This window comes from Mesocricetus auratus, unplaced genomic scaffold (genome assembly GCF_017639785.1).
Source record: "Mesocricetus auratus isolate SY011 unplaced genomic scaffold, BCM_Maur_2.0 Super-Scaffold_4256, whole genome shotgun sequence".
NCBI lineage: Eukaryota > Metazoa > Chordata > Mammalia > Rodentia > Cricetidae > Mesocricetus > Mesocricetus auratus.
In genome coordinates, this window is record NW_024429182.1 from 58,554,306 (window position 1) to 58,577,882 (window position 23,577).

The 23,577-nt window shown below is 50.5% G+C and overlaps 3 protein-coding genes across 10 annotated transcripts in view; 1 reads left to right on the top strand and 2 right to left on the bottom strand.

Moving 5' to 3' along the window:
• Rassf7 (Ras association domain family member 7) lies at positions 1-4,063 on the bottom strand. 3 transcript variants are annotated; one of them, XM_040751608.1, is made up of 6 exons: positions 3,844-4,063; positions 1,828-1,958; positions 956-1,668; positions 653-781; positions 502-577; positions 1-413 (listed from the first exon to the last, which is right to left on the bottom strand). In XM_040751608.1, the coding sequence occupies exons 2-6, from the start codon at positions 1,949-1,951 to the stop codon at positions 382-384; spliced, it is 1,074 nt and encodes a 357-aa protein (XP_040607542.1). In that variant the 5' UTR covers positions 1,952-1,958; positions 3,844-4,063; the 3' UTR covers positions 1-381. The 3 variants fall into 3 exon arrangements, with proteins under 3 accessions (XP_040607542.1, XP_005064272.1, XP_021083498.1); XM_005064215.4 differs by lacking the exon at positions 3,844-4,063 and adding an exon at positions 2,721-2,808; XM_021227839.2 differs by lacking the exon at positions 3,844-4,063 and adding an exon at positions 2,551-2,698.
• Positions 3,036-9,139, top strand: Lmntd2 (lamin tail domain containing 2). 4 transcript variants are annotated; one of them, XM_040751573.1, is made up of 15 exons: positions 3,044-3,725; positions 4,124-4,191; positions 4,530-4,736; positions 4,824-4,976; positions 5,325-5,412; positions 5,531-5,686; positions 6,482-6,553; positions 6,651-6,739; positions 7,085-7,356; positions 7,576-7,666; positions 7,787-7,976; positions 8,057-8,227; positions 8,354-8,453; positions 8,594-8,850; positions 8,927-9,139. In XM_040751573.1, exons 3-15 carry the CDS (start codon positions 4,549-4,551, stop codon positions 9,056-9,058), a joined length of 1,959 nt encoding a protein of 652 aa, XP_040607507.1. In that variant the 5' UTR covers positions 3,044-3,725; positions 4,124-4,191; positions 4,530-4,548; the 3' UTR covers positions 9,059-9,139. The 4 variants fall into 4 exon arrangements, with proteins under 4 accessions (XP_040607518.1, XP_040607510.1, XP_040607507.1 ...); XM_040751565.1 differs by having other exon boundaries at positions 3,050-3,725; positions 8,057-8,176; positions 8,257-8,453; positions 8,613-8,850; XM_040751584.1 differs by lacking the exon at positions 8,927-9,139 and having other exon boundaries at positions 3,036-3,725; positions 8,613-8,777.
• Positions 9,081-23,577, bottom strand: part of Lrrc56 (leucine rich repeat containing 56) — a 20,233-nt gene continuing 5,736 nt past the window's right edge. The window contains exons 6-13 of one of the 3 annotated variants that reach the window (XM_013123734.3): positions 13,452-13,548; positions 13,173-13,373; positions 12,537-12,720; positions 11,929-12,090; positions 11,784-11,848; positions 11,411-11,547; positions 11,100-11,224; positions 9,081-9,740 (exon numbers count right to left, since the gene is read on the bottom strand). In XM_013123734.3, coding sequence (XP_012979188.1) covers positions 9,394-9,740; positions 11,100-11,224; positions 11,411-11,547; positions 11,784-11,848; positions 11,929-12,090; positions 12,537-12,720; positions 13,173-13,373; positions 13,452-13,548 — 1,318 coding nt within the window. In that variant the 3' untranslated portion in view covers positions 9,081-9,393. Of the gene's footprint in view, positions 9,741-11,099; positions 11,309-11,410; positions 11,548-11,783; positions 11,849-11,928; positions 12,091-12,536; positions 12,721-13,172; positions 13,374-13,451; positions 13,549-23,577 lie in introns of all 3 variants that reach the window. The other 2 variants (XM_013123697.3, XM_040751596.1) reach the window with 2 other exon arrangements.

The following is a 23,577-nucleotide window of genomic DNA, read 5'->3' on the forward strand; positions in this document are numbered from 1 at the left end:
CACCTTCGAAAGGTAGTTTATTGAGGTTTGTCAGGGCAAGAAGGCAGCACATATTCAGCGGAGTCAACAGCAGGCACACACCCCCCCAAAGGATGAATGTACTGTCCACACATCTCTCTCCTCTAGTAAGTAGTGGCCTTTGGAGCCTGGTAAGTTCTGAACTGTGTCCATTGCTTCTTTCAGGGGACTTGGGAAGACTTGAAAAAGATTAGGACAACATGTCCCCTAGCATTCCCGCCCCCTGAAGCAGAAACCCCAGGACATCATAGCTTTCCCCACTTTAGGGAAAGAATTCTGTGATCATACTCTCCCATTGTCCAGGTGGCTCATCCCAGCTGTGCTGGCTCATCTACTCAGTGTCCCCTACTTGAGCAGGAACTGCTACCTCCAGGAGCTCTGCCTCATGGGGAGAACTGTGAGAAAGACACAGGCTGAATGGGCTGAAACCAGAGCCCCGGCCCTTCCCATGGATTGGGGATAGGGGTAGGGAGAGAAACATACCCTCCGGACTCAGGCTGGACACTAGGATATGGCTCTGGGGGACTCCCTGGAGGGGCTCATCTCTGGTTGGAAGGTCCTGTGGGGAAAACAGGTCAGTTTGAACTAGAGTAGCCCCCGCCTAACCATCCCCTCTTCCCAGAACTACTCTGACCTGTGGGCTCGGGATGGTTCTGTCCGGCTGTGGCGGGGGCGGCACAGCAGCACCTGTCTGCTGGATGAACTGCTGCAGGTTGCACTGACGGAGTTCCCTGTTCAGCTCCTCCAGCTCCTGAGCCTGAGCCTGGGGGCACACAGGTCCTTCAGGGGCAAGGCCATGGCCTTCTTTCCCACAGACAGTATGCTCCCTGGTCTGACTCTATATCGAACCCCCAAAGCGCCGTGCCGCAGGTAGAGTGCTGACAGACTGGCTGTACAGCAGGCAGGGAGATGACAGGCCGACATCTCCTGGGCTCACCTGCAGAGCATGCTCAGCAGCTTCCAGAGCCCGGCTCACCAGGGCCAAGGTGCCTTGCATCTCCATACTGTGCCGCTCCTGGATGGCCAGGTCCTGGCGTAGGCGCTCAGCAGCAGATGCTGTAGCTGAAGGGGGGCCCGGGGCCTCAGCGGCCAGCCGCAGCTCTGCCTCCAGGGCACAGGCTTGGGCATCGAGGGCCTCCAGCCGGGCAGCATGCTCAGCAGTAGCTGCGCTCAGTGCTTGCAGGCGTGCCTGTCCCTCACGCTCCCTGGCTTGTTCTCGTCGCAGCTCCTGCTCCCAGAAGGCCTCATGGCCCAGCTCCTCAGCATTCCTCTGTATCCTGAGTTCTAGGCTCTGCAGGTCTGCAAAGCAGTCTGGTATGGGTCCTACCAGGGCTGTAGGCTCAGGGATGGAGGAGCTGGGGACCAGTTTGGGACATCTTGGGTTGACGGTCAGTGCTTTGTGTGGCTCACGGCCTGGTGCTGCCCATGGCTTTGGGGGGAGGCTGGCCCGAACGGGGCATCGTTCCGGGGGTGGACAGTTGTCTGAGGAGGGCCTTCCAGACAGGCTGGGCCCCGTCCGCCTCAGGAAAAATTGGACATCGCTAGCAAATTGTCCACAGGTGGCTTGGGCTCCCACTGGACACTCCTGTGGCAGCAGCTGCCGTTCCTTCTCCCTAAGACGCTGCACAAGGACAAATCGGCCTGTCTGGCCTGTGGGGGGAAAGACAGGGTCAGCCTGTACCCCCCCCATCCACTTGGCTGGAGGACTAGAGCAGTGAAAGGGTGGAGTCAGCCTCACCCCCCTTGGGAGGGAAGATGGGGCCGGACTACAGCCTCACCGGTTAGCCTCTCTGTCCCTAGAGAACTCACCTATAGCTTGGGCTAGTGCGATGACCACTTCTTGGCAGGTGGTCTGTTCTGAGACCCCACAGACCACCCGCTGGATGCCATCTACCCACACCTTCAGTTCCATGACCACAAGCTCCACGACCATCCCTGTCCTGTTGGGAGGACACAGGCCATAAGATCAGGCCAGGCCTGCCTCCATCATAGCCCGGCCTTCCTCTTCTCTTGGCTTGGCCACAACGACTGGCTCAGGACTGTGGCCCTTCAGCCCTGCCCTCCTGTGCCCAGCCCCACCCACGGGCCACACATTCCTGGAGTGGCTGGGGAACTAGTTTGGCCCTCTTGAGCATTTTGAGGCGTCCCCTCCTGCACCAGCCTCCTCTTGCCCCACCCACCCCACTCCAGGAACAGGGCGAATCATTAACCAGGTCCAGGTTTTCCTGTCCCCCGGTCACCTGGCTCTAAGGCCACTAACCTTTTCACGCGGGCAGCCGTCCCCAGGCACCTAACCATACGCAAATACGACGCCGTCCACAGTCATGGGAACGCCGCCCCCCCCACCCCAGGGAAGGAACCTCTTGGGCCGGGAGGAGCTGAGAGTTAAGACCCAGACAGACCTCCATCTCCCACCCACCCCAGATCTGAGCAGCCCCCGCCAGCTCCCGGTCCGCCTCCGAAGTCCCTCCCGTCTAGCCAGCGCTCTGGGCTCCGGTGGTCCCACCCCGCTGGGGGCACAGCCCGCCTCACGGCTGATCCCGGCCGCGCGGGATCCAGACGTCCCACTCCGCAGCCGACAGACGCAGGTGCAGCACAGCCACCGCGCGTCCCTTCGCCCAGATTAGCTTCTCCTGGGTCGGAGACGGCTCCCTGGTGCCGCGCCCAGTGCTCAGGAGGCTAGAGAAGCCGGCACAGCTCACCTGGGCGCCCGCTGGCCTCCCGGACTTAGGCGCTTCAGCGCCGCCTCAACCTGCTGTCCCAGCGCCGCGGCGCGCCCAACCTCACGGCCTCATTGGCTCGCGGCCCGCACGCCCCGCCCCACGGCACTCCATTAGATCGGAGGCGCGTGCCTCCCGCCCCATGCCCACTGCCATTGGCGGCCTTCCTCCCACCACGCCCCATTGGCTCATTAATCCGTCCCGCCCCGGAGGCATCCAGGTGTAGGCGGGGCCCTGAGTGGGTAGGGGCAGGACCCGGGCGCCTGCGATGCTCGCTGCTGCTGATCAACACGGAAGCGCGTCTGCAGCTGCGTTCGCGCTGGGCTGCTTGGCCCAGTGAGGTGTGTTCCCAGCTGCAGAACGGACTTCCTCAACAGACTTACAGTGCGACTGGACTGGTCTCCGCCCACCGAAAGGGCTCCTGACTAGAACCTTTCTACTCTGACTTGTTCCCGGGCGCCACATTCGCCCTCCCCTTCATCAGCCCCGTAGGCTAGGCCTCTTCAGTCCTGCTCCCTTAGCAGTCTGTAGCCGAGAACACCGGGAAGAGAGGCCTTGAGTGTCTCCCGCCCCGAAATCCGACGGAGGTGGAGTTTAGGGGCCGGCTGACCTGGTGGGCGCTGCAACCCTGGTGGGGGAAGGGACCGTCCCTGAGGCCTGCCTGAGACAAAGACCCTGGGGTCTTTGTTTGAAGCTCCTTACTCTCCCCTCCCCCAATGGACCCAGTGCCCTCCCGAGCAGCCCTTCTCTCCCTGAAGTGGGCCCCTGCTCTAACGTCTTCCCTGTGTCTCGGTGGGCTAAATGAAGCCGGTCCAGCCCCTTGTGGTCTATCCCAATCACAGAGAGCAGTGGGAGCTGGTTCCCATGCCCTTGTGGCTGTGGACGAGACAAGGGAGAAAGAACCTCTCCTGGGCCTCACGTGTTCTGAAGGAGAAGCAATGTCCCCCAGGGTTCCCTAGTGGAACCTCCATCGGAGAGAGCCCAGAGGTATGGGGATAGGCTCAGGAAGATAGGCTTCCAAGGGTTAGGCAGGTGGCTGTCAGACACAGGCTCATTTATTGGCTAGAGTTAGTACGGCCACTCCAGTCTTTATCACCAAACTCACCTGCTCCATTAATCAACTCAGATCCCTAGGACTTTTTACATACTCCAGACACACATACATACTGAATTCACTCGCAGGACACCATTCCCCAGTACCTGCCTATCACTGCTGGCTAGGGATAGGCTCCAGGGGTCTGTATAGTTCCCTGGATCTCCTCAGCTTAGCTGGGCAGGTAGTAACCTAGCTTACATATCCAAACCACACTAGCACAGAGTGTACTCATGGTCCTGGGCTTCCTCTCCCTGGAAGCTCCAGGTAACTGATACCCTCCCCCCCCCAGGTGCAGAAATCCATGGCAACAGTACAGAACACTTCCCTTCCTAGACCTTCTGTGGGTTTAGGCCTCAGGTGAGTGTGGGGGTGAGTTCCTGGGTTGGAGGGACGTGAATAAGAGTTAACAGGCAAAAGTTTAGTACTTTTGATCTTAGCTCTAGGCTCAGGTCATGGGGGACAAAGAGGAGACAGCAGGGGATGGATATATATATATACATACTAGGGACATGCTTCCTGGGAGATGACCCGCTGTCCTAGGCTGAAATATACACTCATATGAGCCAGCGGTCCTATGTCTTGTTGGGTAGACGCGTGTAGGCCTCCTCAGGGAGAACTGGCACACAGAGATTGCCCCACGAGGGTCCCACACCTGGGACACAGGGCAGACTGCATTCTACCGCTTTCCTTCCCAGCTCCTGACCAACATCGAGCATGGCCCCTAAGTCTTGCCAGGAGTCTGAAGATGAGCAGGTGTCCCCAGCTCCAGCAGGTGTAAAGCCAGACAGCAGTGACTTAGAGTCCCCAGGTGGCACGCCTCTGGACACAGTAGATCCTTCGTGTTCCCAGAGCAGTAAGCCCTGCTGTGCACCCACACCAGTGGGCTGCTCTGTCAAGCAGCAGTAAGGAGGCAGGGGATGGGGCAGCCTCCTGGGTTGGGCCAGCCAAAGAGCCAGGCCTGGTCAAACCACAAGGGATTGGAATTGCAGGTTGTCCCCTGAAACTCTGGACCCACGTACCCTGAAGCTCTTATGGGAACAGAGAGAACTAGAGATCCAGGCACTTCGGTGGGCTGTCCAGAATGGCCAGAATGCCCGATACTACCGCATCCTGCAAGAGGTTGCAGGGATTCCCCCTGAGCGGTCAGTGGCAAAACCCCAGCCCAGCCCAGGTCCTACCCTCCTGTAGCTCCTAGTTTCTTTCTGACGCCAGTCTCAAACACTGAGCCCTCTTCCTGACTGCTTCTAACTTTGGTCTTTGAGTGACTTGACACTCCACCATACTTTTAAATAAGCTACTGTGCTGGAAATGTAACCCTACCCCTGAGCATGCAGACCTCTGCCCAGACCTGCTAAGGTTTACTCTGCCCTGGCCTGCCTGCTATAGTGTGTGCCTTCAGACTTTGGTGGCCATGGGGTGTCCTTTATTGCTGGCTTACTCTCAGGAATCATGGTCTGACCCAGAAGTTCTGAGACTGCTTCTCCTACCAGGAACTCCAAAAGTCAAGACAAATTCCTGCAGAACCAGGTCCAGAAGCTTACTCTGGAGCTGAAAGCACAGAAGGAACAAGCTCAACTGGTGAGGGCTGGGTTCAGGGAGCAGGGCGACGCCTGGCAGGCAGGAGCTCCCCACCTAAGGCAAGTCTGAAAGGTTGGGCTGCTGGAGGCCTCTTTCACTGGCAAGCACTCTTGATCAGGAGAAAGAATGCTTGGAGGAGAAACTGCGGCAGAACCTCTGTTCGATACAGAAGCTGGAGGCCGAGCTGCAGACCTTCCAGAAATCATGCCTTCTACAGCTGGCCCGTTCCTCTTGGGTGGGACGCATGCTTCGGTCTCAGACTGGCAGTGTGGAGGTGAGTTTGTGCCCCTGGCTCAATACCTGCCTAGCACCCCGCCCCCACTCTTGGGCAGCCAGCATGCTCCTTGAGGGATCCTGGCCTGCTTGAGAAACCTTGCCTCCCTCGGGATGTTTCCACAAGGAGGCATCATAAGACCAGCATCTTTCTCATCTAGTACACACAAAGTGCTGTTAAGGTCAAAAGGCAGAGGGCCCTGCCAGGCGGTGGTGGCTCATGCCCTTGATTCCCTCATGCCTTTGATTCCAGCACTTGGGAAGCAGAGGCAGGAGGATCTCTGTAAGTTCAAGGCCAGCCTGGTCTACACAGTAAATTGCAGGACAGGCTCCAAAGCCACAGAGAAACTCTGTCTCAAAAAACAAAACAAAAAAAAGTGAGAGGCCCTGTGGGGGAAGGGTGTCCTCCCTCAAGCTCCCTGCCAGCCAGTCTTTTCTTCCTCTTCTTTTCTTCTTTTTCTTCTTTTTCTTCTTCTTCTTTTTCTTCTTTTTCTTTTTCCTCCTCCTCCTCCTCCTCCTCCTCCTCCTCCTCCTCCTCCTCCTCCTCCTCCTCCTCCTCCTCCTCCTCCTCCTCCTCCTCCTCCTCCTCCTCCTCCTCCTCCTCCTCCTCCTCCTCCTCCTCCTCCTCCTCCTCCTCCTCCTCCTCCTCCTCCTCCTCCTCCGCAGGGTTTCTCTGTTTAGTTTTATAGACCAGGCTGGCCTCAATCTCACAGAGATCTGCCTGCCTCTGCCTCCCAAGTGCTGGGACTGAAGGCATGTGCCACCACTGCCCAGCTTCTATGGTTCCTTCTTGCAGATGGTCACTGCAGAGGTTCTAAGGGACCCTACTGACTCTTCTGAGTATGCTGATGTTCCCAATACTGGGGAGGTGAGCAAGGCTTGCCACAGGAGGCATTCCATGTGTATGATAAGGCCTCTGAAGCTCTGCCAGGTGGGAGAGCCACATACCTTTTATTTCCTGCCAGGGTTTCCGGTTGGAGGATGTAGACTGGAACAGCATTGCCCACCGATATCCCAACCTCTTCTCCAGCATGAGTTTTCACTCAGATCAAAAGTAACTGCATTGCATAGGGAATCCCCAGGGGTCAGGGGAAGGGAGGACTTAGCCTGACATAAGTGGATCAGTTCCCATTGTATCCTTAAGTGTCCCCAGACAAGTCATGGAACCCGAAGCCTCAGCTCTGATATGTCATATGTGGAATGGGTTCAAGACTAGGGGAGGAGCTCCAAGGTCATCATTATTAACTCCATTAATTTAACATGAGCTGCTTCTGACTCGAAAGTTCCTGGAACACAAACCAGGGTGTCCATTGCCTTGGGGAGGCTGACTGGAGTGGGGAGCATGCATGGGTCCTGGGTTTAGAAGCCAAAGCAGCCAGTGAACATATCATGGTCCCAGGATGGCCCAGCCCCACCAGTCTTCCGAAATGGATACCCGGGACACGGAGTACATCCTCAAGCATGTGGAGAAGCCTAGTAAAAATCTGGAGTGGAGCGCCTTGCCTTTGGTAGACAACAGCAGCTCAGAGGGTGCAGACTCTGACTCCAGCAGCTGCCAGATAGTTCAGCATTCTGGAGCAAAGAAGGTGACAGGCCACCCACCCCAGGGAACAGACTTAACTTCTGAGCAGGTGCAGGAATGCACTAGGAGCTCCAGCGGACACATGGAAGGTGGAGTTGGTGCATCTCCCTTTTGCCCTTTAGCAACTTCTCACCTCACCCCAAGTCCTACTCAGGTTCTTCAGCCCCCAGGGTTCAACTGCTTCTGACCAGGATCTGAACCCTGGTGCTGTTTCCCTATTATTCAGACTCCTGGTTTGGCCTCCTGGGGAACTTCCCCATTGGACTCTTTATTGTGTTTTCCCTCTCCTAAAGGACTTCTTTTTCCAGATCTCCATAAAAGCCGCTCACCCTCGATTAGCAAGACTGTTCTGGAGCCCTTTGCAGACCTTCAGCATCAATATGCAAGGCCCCAGTTGAAGTGAGGGCTGCCCAGCCATGAGCACACCAGAAAAAGCAGGGAGGGCTGCATGATGGATGGGCTTTCTGGGTGGATGGGGCCCCTCCCTCTTCTCTACTCAGTATGCCTTTCTGGCTCCAGCCCACTTGGCTGCTGCTTGAAGATCGCTGCGGTTAGCCACCGAGAGAAGTTTATCCGTATCCTCAACCAGTCTCAGGCAGAGACTGTGGACCTGGGCGGCTTTGTTCTGCAGCAGCTTGTGAGGGACTTCCCTGTGTGCATGTACCGCTTCCCACCTGGTACTCTGCTAGCACCACAGCACCATATCACCGTGAGCCCTGCTGCCTGCCAGCCCACATTGCCCTGCCCTGGCCTACACTGTTCCTCACTCAGCACCCAGTCTTCTCCTAGGTATGGGGTGAAGGAATCAGCAGGACCAAGAAGCAGCTGCCAGTGTCCTCGGGCCAGGACACCTTCCACTTCCAGTCCAGCCGAGGTTGTGTGACAGTGCTAGTCAACCCCCATGGCCAGGTCAGTGCTGATCCCAGCCAAGGAGAGAGGGACCTGCCTCACTGGATTAGAGTAAGTGACATGCCCTGATGGCCCTGCAGGTCCTCAGTGAGCATCAAGCTGCACCCTGTGTGAGCCTGGGCTCGAAAATCTTCACTGATAACACTGACTGGTCCATTGACCGCTTCCCACTCTCAGAGTCCAAGCCCAATGCTGACTGTGGTGAAGAGCGGCATCGTCCTTCATCCCCACACAAGGCCAGGGTGCAGGCTGCTAGGGCCAGGCGCAAGAAGCCAGGGTAGGTGTGAGCCCCTCGTTCTGCCTTGCAAAGCCTGCCGCCTATTTCCCTAAGTGTCACCATGGACAGGACTATTACCCTGGCCATACTATCTTGCATTCCCCCAACCTTTGCCCCGAATTGACTAGGATACTCCTCAGGCCCCTCCCACATCTCCAGGTCAGGTGTTCACCAGCAAGGCACTAGCAGACTGAGGAATTCAGGATCTCTTCACCACACTGAGACCCGGAATATCTTGCCACTTCTGAGCAACCACAAACTTCTTCATCCTGTGGAAGTTCCTGCACAGCAGGAAGGCGTGAAGACTGAGACATCGGAGCTCCTGCCTGCAATCCCAGAATGTGCCTCGAGAGTGTGTCTCGAGGACACCCAGGGCAGGCAGGAGCGCAAGGTCCAGGTGAGTGTGATGCTATCACCCCAGTTTCTCTGGTCTGCCAGTCCATGCAGCTCTTAGGCTCCAGTGATTTCTGCAGGTGTGCCGGAAAAGTGTGGACCTGAGTTGCCCCATGGTGGCCCTGTCAGTACAGAGCACAGCCGAGAGCAGATATGGCTTCCGCTTCCTCTGCTACCCTCCCATCACTGAGGAATTGTGCCGGCGGTTGTAAGGCAGCCAGGTCAGGCAGGCAGTGCCAGCTGCATAATTTATTGAACCAACCGTTGCTTACAAAGTAAAGCACATTTCTGCATACCTGAGAGTCGAAATTGATTCACTTGGCTTTTACAGAGGGTATATGGTGTCCAAGAGAAAGGAACTACCACACACAGGGAAACCTGCAAAGCCACCCAGGATGGCTATGCCCTTTTAAGGCCTACGATAAGCAGGCTTAGAACTTGGGCCACATAGGTGACCCAGAGTCCTGGGGCAGAGCGCAGCTCCAGCTCTAGTCACTTAAGCCTTGGCCCCATCCAGGCCAAGAGATCTCAACGAGGGAGGGTTACACTAAGGGAGTGAGTGGGCTGGAGGGATAGGGTTCAGGTGATGGAGGCAGTGGAGGCCTGGAGGGCAAGCTGCTGGACCTAGTGCTGGCTTTGGGTCTGGACATCCATGAACTCGATGGCTGGGACCTGAGGATACCTCCAGGGCTCTCAGGGCAGTCACTGCAGCCAATCTCTCACCCAGGCCAGACCCCTCACCCAGGCTAGGCCCCAAGCTACCCAGGACTCTAAGCCTGCGCCCTCTGAAGGGCAGATCTGCAGATCTCCCTGAGGAGCCGCTGCCTGACTCAGGTGGCATTGGGTACTTTGGGGGAGAAGGGATCAGGTGAAAGCCTGATGTCCTGGAAAGTTCTGGAAAACAAGGAAGAAAACAGCGTGTCAGAGAGGACCTGGCAGACAACATGCGGGAGTGTTAGTTGCAGCCTGGAGATGGGGTAGGCTGGGGCAGTACAGTCACAGGTAGAGAGGGCTGCGGTGTCCTTGGTGGAACCCACAGATGGAAGCACTACTGCCCCACTGGGCCACATCCCTTTGCTCTGCGTCATCTGCTTTCAAGGGAAAATATGGCTTCAGCCCTGTGGCTATCAAGAGCAGTGGTTCTCAACCTGAGGGTTCACCATCCCCACAGGGGTCGCATTATCAGATATCCTGCATATCAGTTGTTTACATTATGATTCATAACAGTAGCAAAATTACAGTTATGAAGTAGCAAGGAAAATAATGTTATGTTTGGGGTCACCCCACATGGGGAACTGTATTTCAGGGTCACAGCATTGGGAAGGTTGAGAGCCACTGCTCTGGGTCATGTGAGCTCCATCCTCGTGTGTGTGCATCCCTGAGGGCCTGGTGGCTCTAAAACTTCTGTTTTAGTGTGAGGTGGTGGATAGGGTCATCCAGTGCCTTCTAGGCCTGACATCTGCTGCAAGAGGGCTAGACACCATTTCAGTCGACCCTTCTTCTGGTCACCTTTCCACTGTCCTTTAGCCTGGGCAGTTCTTCCACTGGGGGACCAGCTGTTGATCCTGCTTTACTCTCAGGGCCCTCTACCTGCCCGATGCCCCAAACACCACCCAATCTACGAGGGGCAAAGTGTGGTTGTGTGATCCTTCAGAGATGGTTGTTGACAACCTTTTACCTTTTGTCTATGCCCATAGTGTGCCTTTTTAAGGCATTGCTGGGTAACGGTCTTTCCAATGAAGCAGCAGTCACTCTAGCTCCCTTGGAAAGGGTTCTGCCTGACTTAATTCTGCATTCCTAAGCCAGCACAGGTCAGTCCTGCCTGGGTTAAAGCCACTGAATGTTCCTAACCCTCTCTGCCTTAGTCTGGTGGTTTTGTTGGCCACTTTCCCACCCCTAGATTCCTACCAGTTTCTCTTGAGAACTGGTGTCTCCTTCTGGATACCCTTAGCCACCATGAGGCTCCCAACTGGTACTTGCCTCAGGACTTGCCCTATATCCTTTTGTGGAATGCTCCCCTGTCTCATATAGCCCAGGTGCTCTTGAGGTGTCATGGTATGGAGGAGGAGCTAGGATTGACACTCCCTAGGTTACGAAACATACCCACCCCTACTCCACGAAGAAGCGGACTGCTTCATGCAGCCTCTCCCAGAGCCTGGCAAGTGAAGGGGCTGAACTATATTATGCTGCTCTGAGATGGGGACATCCATACCCAAGTGGGGGTCAGGTTGCTCTCAGGCACCGAGGTATTACCTGAGGCCAGGCGTGGGGGAGTTAGGGAAGTCTTGGGTCCAGTCTGGTCTTCCTGTTCTTCAGGAACCTTCTGTGGGTTCTGAGCTGGAGCCTGAGCGAGCCTTTCGTGCTGGAACTCCAGCTGCCTGTGGAGGAGGGGATCGAGGTGGGAGAAGGCAGAGCTGCAACCATGTCTGGATGGGTCACTGGCCTGTGGCTCCTTTGGCATCCTGGGGGACCAATGACTGCTCAGCCAAGACAGCTTCCATCCCAATGCTCCCCACAAAGACAGCACAGAAGGTGGTAGGGCTGGCAGGGAAAGGGACACCAACCGCAGGTCAGGCTCCCTCCAGGCCCAAAGCCCAGGCATATCCAGGTCACAGCTTTCTGCAGGATCAGGCCTTGGGGTGGAGGGACTGGTGGCCAGATCTGGCCTATGTGGGGGCAGCTTCTCCAGGGGTGCCCATTCCTGAGGAAGGGAAAGGGCTGGTATGGGGACCTTGACCCTGGAATGGGAGAGCCAGAACATGAACATGCCAGTAGTCCTAAACACTGGTGGATGGTGGGGGAAGCTCTGGGTGGTGGTTCAATTCAGGGGAGGAACTCTGGGTAATGGTTTACTGTGGAGCGAGGGCAATAGGTGATGGTCTACTTTGGGAAGGAGGGCTGTAGTCATAGCCCACTTGGAGTGTGGGGAGGGCATACCTGGTACTGGTATCTACGTTCCCGCAGGCCTTTGGTGGGGTTCCCACAGAGAACATGACCAGCACCTGAAGAAGAGGGTGTGGCTATGCCTGGTTTGGGGTCAAGGTACTGTAGGGTCAGCTCTGGGCCACATAGGTTTAGTTACCGTGGGTGAGCTTGCTGGCATGGTCTTCTGTGGCTGGGTTCTCAGAAAGCAGACCTTCAGGCAAGGGGCCCTCAGGAACCAGCAAGGACAGAGCCCATGGTTGTGTCTTAGGCACAGGCAAGGTTGGGTCAAGTTTCTGTATGGTGGTTCCATGGGAACAATCTGTCCAGGGTCAGATCCAGAGAGCACTAGGCTTATGCTAGCCAGCATGTTTCAATCTCAGACTACAGAGCACAGCCTGTCACCGAAGAAGCTGTGTGACCTAGGGGCTGGCCTGTGATGGTTCCTTTCCCTTTCTAAAAGACTTCAGCCTCAGACCCTCCTCTCCCTCAACATAGGAAAGGGGAAGCCAGCTAGTGCTGCTAGTGAGAGTATCCTGACTGGGGGGCCAATCTGCATGATTCTGGGAACTAGGAGATAAGGCTGGGCTCTGGGAAAGGGAACAAAATGCAGTCATCACCCATCTCTGCAAGGCCTGGGGAGCTAGTAGAGGTCTTTTTTCTTGGGACACTGGTAGAGACCTGTCTTCCTCAAGGGCTGAAGGAGGTCGCTTCTGGAGTCAGGGGTTGGGGCATAGTATTGAGGTCCATAGTAAGTGTCTGGCCTACCCAGCCGAGGGAGGAGAATGTCAAGCACGCTGCCTTCCTTGATGGCCTCCTTCACCATCAGCCAGTCCTGGTTCAGTTTCTGGGGAGCAGGCAGGTTGGTGCATGTGGTGGGAACCTCATCTAGGATGTGGAGCTGGGGGATAAGCTTCTTTACCTCTGCCCTATAGTTGTAGTCCTGGGGTGCCTAAAGGGTAGAGGGAAGGAGACAGTAGACCTGGATCTGGTGGACCCTGCAGGCCAGCTGTTTCCTGCTATGGTGCAAGACAGAGGAGATAGGGTAGTGATACTGCCTCATCCTACTGGAGCCTATGGGTACCCTCACCCTCCAAGCCCATAGCCAAGGTTCAGGGATGTCCTCTAGCAGGTGGAACTGATTATGGGTCTACATTAAGCAGCAGCTATTGAAGTGGACACTGCGCTTGGAGCATGCAATGGCCTTTGTGGGGCACATGTGGATTTACCTGCTACAAAGGACCTTGTATATGCCTGATATATCCAAATAGTTAGGCTGTTTAGACCTCTAGTGACAGAAGAGATAGTTCTCATGGAGAAGGTACATGTGGGCACAGAGGTTCCCATTGTGGGGTGGAGGTGTCCCTCCCAAATGTATGCTGACTGGGTGTTCAGCACCCACACCTTGTTGGAAGGACCAGGGTCTGGCTTCAAGCACACCAGATTCCCCTCCAGCGTGAGCGTGGCCAACCTTGGGCACAGTTGCAGGTACCGCATCTGCCCCAGGTCTTCCACATCGTTGCCCTCAAGGTCCAGCACCTCCAGCTGCTCCAGCAGGCACAGTGGGCTCAGGTCTGAGATGTTGTTGTAGGAGACATAAAGTTCCTGAGGACCACAAGGGAGAATCTCAGTTGGGGTCTGACTTGATCTCTGTTCCTTTGTCCCTGAGTGCTACAGACTCACCTTCAGTGCCAAGAAGGAGCCAATTCCATCCAAGTCAGTCAGGCCACAGCGAGCCAGCCACAGCACCTGCAGGTGGCCCAGAGAAGTGCCCAGGTCTCTGCAGAAGGCAGGCAGAGTGGTGTGGTGGTTAATCTTCAGTGTCAACTTGACTGGATTTAGAATCACTTAGGAGACACATTTGGAGCATGTGTCTGTGAAGGCATTCCAGAAAGGTTTAACTGAGGAGGGAAGATCCACCCTGAGTGTGGGTGGCATCTCCTCATGGGCAGGGATCCTGAAGAAAATAAAATAGGGAAAGGAGAAAGCCAGCTGATTGCTGGCACTCCCTTTTCTCTGTTTTCTAATTTGCTCAGATGTGAGCAAGCTTCCACCTCCACAGACATGAGCTGCGTCTGCTGTCATGCCTTCCCGCCATGATGCTGCAACCCCTAGACCATAAGCCAAACAAACCTCCCTCCCATTAAGTTGCTTCTTGCCAGGTATTTAGCCACAGCAGCAATAATAAAAAATCACTACTGTAAGTACTGTCATGGGGTTGAGGGTTCTGTCTTTAGCCAACAGAAGCTGCTGCCGAGCTACCAATCACTCTGGCTGCCCTCAGGTGCAGGGATGGTTGTGAGTTTGCTTGTGGTAGTGTCCAGCTGATGGGCTCTATAGATTCTCTATTCCCCTCCCTGCTGTAGCATCCTAGGCATAGTTAAAATGTGTTCCTGGAGAGCCCATGTCTTTGGGCACAGCAGTCCCTGGAGTGTGGAAGTCCCCTTTCAAACATGACTGGGTGTCCAGCACCTTATTGGAAAAGCCAGGGGCCAGCTCAGGCATACCAGATTGGCCATAAGGAGCTGCCTTCAACCTGATGCCTTGATGCAGCCCTGCCTGCTGCCTGTACCTACTTACTACCTGTTGCTGTCCATCCCTGCCTGGCCTATTGTACCCATGGGGCCTCTTTTCCCTGCCGTGTACACAGATGATGTGTTTGAGGACCTGTCCTTGCTCTCTCCTGCTGTGATGCTCTTTGCTTCATAGTACAACTGCCACCTGGCCTCAGCTTCATGAACTGCCACTATTCCCCATGGCCCTAAGTCTTTTTGGTAGTGAATTATCTACCATGCAGCCTGTTTGGGGCTTGTTTGCTGCTGCTGTTCTAGGCTGTACATTTACTTTAGTCTTTTCAGTTGAAAAGATTCAGCATTTACCCTATCAGTTACCTTAAATCATCATTTTTTTCTATATTTTAAACTAATTTTGGTTTTTTGAGATAGGGTTTCTCTGTGTAGCTTTGGAGCCTGTCCTGGAACTTGCTCTGTAGACCAGGCTGGTCTCTCTGCCTGCCTCTGCCTCCTAAGTGTTGGGATTAAAGGCATGTGCCACCACCTCCTGGCTTTTTATTTTCTTTTTATTTTTTTATTTTTTATTTTTTTGGTTTTTCGAGACAGGGTTTCTCTGTGGCTTTGGAGGCTGTCCTGGAACTCGCTCTGTAGACCAGGCTGGCCTCGAACTCACAGAGATCCGCCTGCCTCTGCCTCCCGAGTGCTGGGATTAAAGGCGTGCGCCACCAACGCCCGGCTTATTTTCTTTTTAAAATCTGTGCTTGCATGTGCGTGTGCGTGTCTATCTGTATCTGTGTGAGTGTTTACCACATTTGTGCAGGTGTTCATGGAGACCAGAAGATATCAGATCCCTTGAGGTTAGAATAACAGGTGGTGACAAGTCACCTGACATGGTTATTGGGAACTGAATTTACGTCCTCTGAAGAGCAGGCCATCTCTCCAGTCCCGCTACCCTCCTTATTTTTTTGAGATGGTTCAACTCTGTAGTCTAGGCTGGCCTGGGACTTGAGGCAGTTTTCCTGTTTCAGTCTCTTAAGTGTGTACCACAATACCAGCAATTCTCTCTCTCCTTTCTCTCTGTATACTTATGTATATATGACACTGGCATTCATGTGGAGGTTACAGGACAACTTGTTGGGACTGGTTCTGTCCTTCCTTTGTAATCCTTTTAAAACAAGATTTACTTATTTATGTGTATGTGTATCTGACTATATAGCATGAGTGTGAAGGTATCCCAGGAGGCCAGAAGAGGCTTAGACCTCTACTGTGGAGCTGCTGGGATCCAAATTCAGGTCTAAGAGATGCTTTAGCAAATGAGACCTCAAAGCCCACCCCCACAGTGATACACTTTCTCTAACAAAGCTACACCTACTCCAACAAAGTCATGCCTCCTAATAGTGCCACTCCCCATAGGCTTATGGGAGTCAATTACATTCAATTCACCACACCTAGTATGGTGGCATATCTATTAATGAAGTTCAGGAAGCTGAAGGAGACACGATCTCAGTTCAAGGCTAGCCTGGGCAACCTAGTGAGACCTGCCCCATCACTTAAAACAAGCTAGGTATGGTGGCACACCCCTTTAATCCCAGCACTGAGGAGGCAGATACAGGCGGATCTCTGGATTCAAGGAGAGTCTGGTGTAGAAATCAAGCACCAGGACAGCCAGGGCTACACAGAGAAACGGTCTCAAAAAAGCCCTGCCCCTTCCCTCTCCAAAAAAAACAACCAAGTCAGGCATTGTGGTTCACACTTGTATTCTCAGCACTTGACAAGTAAAAGCAGAGCCAGGAGGATGAAGAATTCAAGACCAGGGGCTGGAGAGACGGTTCAGTAGTTAAGAGCACTGGCTGCTCTTCCAGTAGATGGGAGTTCGATTCCTAGCACCCATATGGAAACGCCTGACCATCTAAAACTCCAGTCAGGGGCTCTGGTGCCCTCTTCTGGCCTCTGAGGGCACCAGGCATGCATATGCTATGTTGACATATATGCAGGCAAAATACCTATGCACAAAATAAATAACAAATAAAATAGTAAAAAAGGAATTCTGGGCCAGCCTTGGCTATATAGTCAGTTTTAGGTCAGCCTGGGTTACTTGAGACTGTCTGAAAAAGAATAAAAGCTGGAGGATTAGAACAACTGTGGCAAGCACTCAGCTCACAGAGAAGGAACAGTAGCAAAAGCCAAAAAGGAAGAATGAAGACAAGATGAGGATGGACCTGTTACAATCAGAGAGGGATAATAGCCCAGAGTTGATTTTCTAGGTGACAAGACTGACGGAGAGATAGAGGTAGGTAGGTAGATAGAAGAAAGCAGATAGATTGCAAACATAATGCATCTGAAAAGAGAATCATGGTGACCATAGCAGCAATTCCCATATTGTTTATAAATCTTTGTTTTCATTTAAATGGGGTTGCTTATAATTGGTTAGTGATCACAACCAATTTCTTTTTAATGGTTTAAAAAGAGAATTATGGTATGGAAATGAATACTTGGTATGGGTATAGTTTTTCATTTATTGATACAAATTCAAGGTCAATTTTGTGATATGTATATTTCTCCTCTTGATTAAGTAATGATCTTTTAAAACATAAAGCATAATTAAATACAGACTATAGATAGTTACTTATATTAGTCAGAATTTAGAGTTAGGTAAGTTAGGTTTTCTAGATATACAGAAATATATTTGAGATAGTCTTCAAACCTTTCAAAGACCTTCAGAAAATGGCATTTAAAATGGTTTAGGGTTTTCTTGACAATGAGAAATGTCTGCTCCTGGCACATCAATTACGTCTGAGAGGAAGATGGCATTGAAGAAACTCGTTATGGAGTTTGCTTTCAACATGGCAAGATTAGCCATTTGGGCAAGAAACTGCTCTTGCCTAGACTGCTTGACTGTTGCTGTATAAACTGGACATGCAGGACCCACAGGAAAGTGACTGCTGAACTCAAACAATCCTTCAGGGTTCCTGATTCATTCATGGAAGAGTCTACAAGACTTTCTGCAGGACACAGAAAAATGAATGACAGACTGCCAATGCAGATGGATAGTTTGAAATTTCCTGCTTTGCTGAGAAGTCTTCCAGATACACTGTGGCCTATGGGCTGAAGATGGATGCCCCAATGTTACAGAGGAACTTCAGGTGACTGTCCAGGTAGCAAGATGTCTCTGTCAATTCTAGTGTTTATATATTATCCTTCTGTGGTCTTTGATGGAGTTGAAGACAGATAGTTATCATCATAGTTTTCCTTAGTTATGATAAAAGATAAGCTACATATAAGACTTTAGACTCATAAAGATATGATAGATGATATTTTCTTTAAATCTTACTAAATGTTAATGAACAAATATTGTAACTATGTTCTTACTTGATAACTGTTCTGTTATATATAATTTGACTATGTTGAAGTTAAAACCTTTTTCTTATTTTAGACAGAAAAGAGATGATGGGAGATATCATTCTGAAATCTGTCTCTTATTGGTTGTTAAATAAAGCACTGCTGGCCAATAGGGAAGCAAGATAGATGGGACTAGGAGTTGAGGACAACTCTGGGAAGGAAAAACACAGGGAGCCACGATGTAGCCGCCATAGGGGTAAGAAGTCCGGACCCTTTCTCTGGTAAGAAATTCTTAGATGAACAATTATGGAGTAAATACTTAAGTCAGAGATAGTAAGAAACCAAGCAAACGGCCAACAGCTTCATAATTAATATAGCCTCCTGTGTGTTTATTTGGGACTGATGCGGCTCTGGAACCAGGCTGGTGGGAAGGCTTCTCTCTACACAACAACAACAACAACAACAACAAAAATTGGAGGCCTAAGAGAGCACTCAGAGGTTAAGAACACTAGCCATTCTTCCAGAGGACCTGGGTTCCAGCACCCACATGGCAGCTCACAACCATATGTGACTCTAGTTCCAGGGGATTCAAACACCTCTTCTGCTCTACTCAGGTACCAGGCATAGACCTGGTACACAGACACACATACAGGCAAAATATCCATTCATATAAATAATGAAAAAATATGGCCGGGCGTTGGTGGCACACGCCTTTAATCCCAGCACTCGGGAGGCAGAGGCAGGCGGATCTCTGTGAGTTCGAGACCAGCCTGGTCTACTGAGCGAGTTCCAGGACAGCCTCCAAAAGCCTCCAGAGAAACCCTGTCTCGAAAAACCAAAAAAAAAGAAAAAAAGAAAAAAGAAAAAATATGATCCAGCTCAGGTGGAGATGGGGGTGGTGGCTAATGTCTTTAATTCCAGCACTCAGGAGGCAGAGGTAGGCAGATCTCTGAGTTCAAGGCCAGCATGGTCTACAGAGCAAGTTCCAGGACAGCCATGGCTATACAGAGAAACTCTATCTCAGAAAAAATAAAACAGAACAAAAAATCCAACGGAAAAAACAATCCAGTAGTGTTGATATTGGGGTTAAAAGATGACTTATTAAAACTCATTAAGGGGCTGGGTGTGGTGGTCTGTGCATGTTCTAGCACTGAGAAGTCTACACAGAGAAACCCTGCTTTGTAAAACCAAAAGCCTCAAAATAAAATGAACAGACAAAATCCCACCACCATCACCACTACCACCACCACCACCAACAACAACAAAAAAACTCATTAAGGGAGAACACAGCATTAGTGAGACTAAAGGAGAAGTATCGGTTGTATCATCCTTGAAAGAGACATTGGGTACATGCCAGTCAAAATCAGGAACAAACCATCACTGCTTTTGTTTAAAAAAAAGTCTGGCTACCAGGCTAACATGTACTATAAGGCAAGAAAAAAGAACAGTATAAGGGTTGGCAATGAGGAGGCAAGACTGTTATAATGTGCTGATGGTGCAATGCTGAACTGTGTGTGAACGTTTAAGAGTTCAGATACACAAAGAACACACTTAGAGAATCCAGCTGTGTTTCTGCCCTGTCTCCTCTCTCCTCTTTCCCTCTCTCTCTCTCCCTGCCTCCCTTCTTTCCCCCCTTTTCTCTCTCTCCTCTCTGTTTCTGTCCCTCTAACTCAGGGCACAGGAAGGTAGAGTCTCATGTATCCCAGGCTGTCCTCAAATTCCATATGTAGCAGAGAATGAGCTCTTACATTTTGGGATTATAGGCATGTGCCACAATGCTTGGTTTATATAGTGCTGGGGGGATCAACCGGAGCTTTGTCCTCACTAGGAAAGTACTCTATTGACTGAACTATATCTTCTGCCCAGTTTCTCCCAATTAAAAGCTTTGTTATTTGTTCCTTTCCTCCTCCTCTCCCATCCCTCCTTTCAATTTTTTCCCGTTTTTCTTTTTCTTTCTTTTTTTTTTTTTTTTTTTTGGTTTTTCGAGACAGGGTTTCTCAGTATTGTTTTGGAGGCTGTCCGGGAACTCGCTCTGTAGACCAGGCTGGCCTCGAACTCACAGAGATCCGCCTGCCTCTGCCTCCCGAGTGCTGGGATTAAAGGCGTGCGCCACCACTGCCCGGCCTTCCTTTCAATTTTTTGAGATAGGATGTCATTCTATAGACCAGGCTGGGCTAGTATTCACTCTGTAGCTTAGTCTGGCCGCAAACTTGTGGCAATAGTCCTTCTTCCGTTTCCTAAGTGTTGAGATTACAGTTGTGAACCACCACGCCTGACAGTACAGTATTTCTTCACATTTTCAGTAATTACCCCAAAAGAAAAATCAACAATGAAAAACCAGACACAAGATGGCATTTACAGGGGGCTGGAGGGATGGCTCAGAGGTTAAGAGTTCTGACTGCTCTACCAAAGGTCCTGAGTTCAATTCCCAGCAACCACATGGTGGCTCACTACCATCTGTAATGAGACCTGGTGCCTTCTTCTGGCCAGCAGGCGATACATGTAGGCAGAGCACTGTATACATAATAAATAAATAAATAAAAAATAAATAAGTCATAGCCATTGTGCAGTATATAGGAGTCTAGCAACCTTGTCCTAGAGCAGGTTGTTGGTGGGGGAGCTGGTTGGTTCACCACAACTATAATTCCCATCTCCTAGATAATAGTTGGTGGAAGAGACTGTGATGGGTACAGCTATTACCAGAGGTATGGAAAAGGGTTCCAGGGACATCGCCTATACTTCCCAGGGGAAATAGTCCCTGCTGTAGATGAAGGTACCCCTGCCCCAGGTCACATTGGAAGTCTTGGTCTCTGGCATGACTGTATTTGGAAACAAGGCCATTATGGCTCTGATTAGTTGGGATAAGGCCATGTTGGAGCAGGATGAGCCCTATAAGTGAAATGGGGGAAAATGGACATACTAGAAGAGTGCCATGGGAAGTTGAAGTTGGAGGTTCATGGTATTTCTATAAGACAAGGATGACCAGTACATGCCGAAGGTGGGACAGACTGGACAGATTTTCCCTCATAGCCTGGGAAGGACCATCCTGCCCTATCTGCATCAGGGGTTTCTGTCTCCAGCCTGACCTAGTCAAATGTACTGTTGAAGCCTGTTTGCTTTCCTTTGTGATAGTGGTCCCAGGGAAATGGTCAGACTTTCCTAGTCACCTGTACTGAAGGCTGTAGTAACTGCCCTATTATAGCACAGGCAAAGTGACAAAGGGTCATATTTCACCTACAGGATCCCTGGGCCTTTGCTGTGAGTCTGACTACCGAACTAACCCATCCCAGAGCTTCTTGTCACCAGAGCAAGCAGGAGATAGTGATGTCTTCTCATTGAGGTATCCCTGGGCTTTGCTCTAGAGTATCAGTATGGAATAATTTCTCTAGTTTAGGCTGATATGAAATAAGCTGATGTCTGTTTGTGAGTACGCTGACACACTATAGAGAGCAAACTTGAAAACTTCATTTAAATACATAAAACACACTAATGGATAGAGGCCGTACATATGGATGTATTTAACCTAACAAGTATGCCCAAACTAGTACATAAATCTTTTTAAATTCCAGTTTTAAAATCACAAAAGATTAGTATGCATGAGTGCATGAAGCCCACTGACCTGACTGGATTATAGAATCCAGGGGCAAGGATGAGTAAGTGTTCAAGACAGCCATGGTCAAGCTGGAGTGAGGAGAGAGAGGACAGCGTAGCACAGACTGAAGTTACACAGATAATGTGGCACTGATCCAGAGTTCCTAATTAGGCACATGGTCCTCACAAATGACAGACCAGACAACTAGTTCACTGGGAATGACATTGCTTTGCAGACAATAAGAAGTCAGGTATTATCCAGAATTGGTTGGACTGGAACTAATCAAATCAAAGGGCTCTGCAAGAGGTGGCCACCCCTGGGCTGAAAAGACACACTGAGAAGTCTTGCAAAGTTGATGCACCAGAATATAAAAGATAATTCCTGGTAATTAACAAGAAAAGAGAATACACCCTTAAATTAACACATGGTATGGGAAACAAAACCCAGCATCTCTAGCAAGGAGAGAATGAGGAGCAATGAAACTGTATGAAATGGGGGCATCCAAACATTTTTTTAACAGTTTCCAAATTATCTATGGAGTATCATCAGAACATGTATGTGGCACTGAACAAAAGATGCTTGTCCTAGCCCTGCTAGGATGAAGTCATTCCGTGGCAGTTCCAGCCCATGTATTTATAACATTTGTATGCATGTCAGGGGTGATTTTCAGGGGATAAATTATCTCAGCTTTGGATGAAATGACAGACACTACATTAAGATTATTTCCCATCTCTTATAACACTGCCTGAGATTTTAATATTTAATGCTTATCTTTGTAGTTATCTATGTTACAAAACAGTTTATGGGATGCTGTTATTCAGTCAGTTTCCTGTTACAAATATTTATTCTTTTTCAGTCATTACAGGGTGGTAAACACCAACTAACCTAGTTGCAGGATTAAGTAATTGAAAGAACTCAAACTTTACTATGCTTTCTTTGCTGTGATCAAACTGCTGAGGGTGTTTTCAAAACATTTGCTATCTAACTATATTTTGTTTAGAATTATTTTGTTTTGTTGCAAGTACTATTTTGTTTCTTCTTCTTTTTTTTTTTAAAGAAAGGGTTCCTCTATGTAGCTTTACAGCCTGTCCTGAACTCGCTCAGTAGATCAGGCTGGCCTCAAGCTCAGAGAACCTCTTTTCTCGTCCCCCTGAGTGCTGGGATTAAAGGCATGTGCCATCACCACTGGGCTTATTTTATGTTGCTTAAGGTTTTGTTGTTTTGAGACAGGGCCTCATGTATTCAAGATTGGCCTTGAATTCACTATCTATGGAGCTGAAGATGACCTTGAAGTTCTAATACTTAGTATAAGGTCACAGGTCTGCACCACTATACTCAGTTTCATTATTTCTTAGTTTTTTTTTTTAAGATTTATTTATTTATTACATATTCAGTATTCTGCCAGAAGAGGGCACCAGATTGAATTGTAGATGGTTGTGAGCCACCATATGGTTGCTGGGAATTGAACTCAGGACCTCTAGAAGAAGTCAGTGCTCCTAACCTCTAGAAGAAGTCAGTGCTCCTAACCTCTGAGCCACCTCTCTAGCCCATATTTCTTAGTTTTATAGTATCTTTGATTCTCTGTCATGTTTCCCATCATTTATATATTTGTGTTTGTTTATTTCTTTGTTTTGAGGCAGGTTCTCACTGTGTAACTCTGGCTGGCCTGGAATTCACTTTGTGAACCATGCTGGCCTTGAATTTACAGAAATCAGACTGCCTGAGCTTCCTGAGTGCCACCATGCCTGGCATCCTCTATTTTATTTTAGGTGCCTTCATTGTTCTTTGGGATAATTTGTTCATCCCGACCTAGAAAACTTCTCCATCAATCTTGGGGGAAGAGCCATCTGCTAGAACACTGTGTGACCCAGATGCACAGCTGGGAAGGTATGTCCCAAGCCATCCCTAGAAAGGGCTGCTGGGCTTCAGTATCAGGTAGCTCCTTGACATCTGTTCTTCCATGGCTGCTGCTGAACATCAGCTCTCGTCTTTGCCTGCATTTGCACATCTTCATTGCTTTGCTGAATTCTGTTTGTGTTTTATTTGTTAAGCAGCAATATGAGGAAACCAACTGGAAACAACTAGACCCTGCACTTGGAGTCCAATTCAGATAGTTAAGAACTGAAGACAAAGAGAAAGAGACAGAGACTCTGTGTGTGTGTTTGTACACTACTGCTACTGTGGATTGAATTCAGTACCTTATGCATGGAAGACAAGCACTCTCCCAACAGAACTACATCCCCAGCTTCTTTCTAGAATTTAAACTGGAATTTCCCTGTCTTATACTCTAGGCTTGAGACAGCAGCACTTTCACAAGTGCCTTTGCACAAATTTCCATATAGTCTGCTATTCTCTTGGCTTTGTT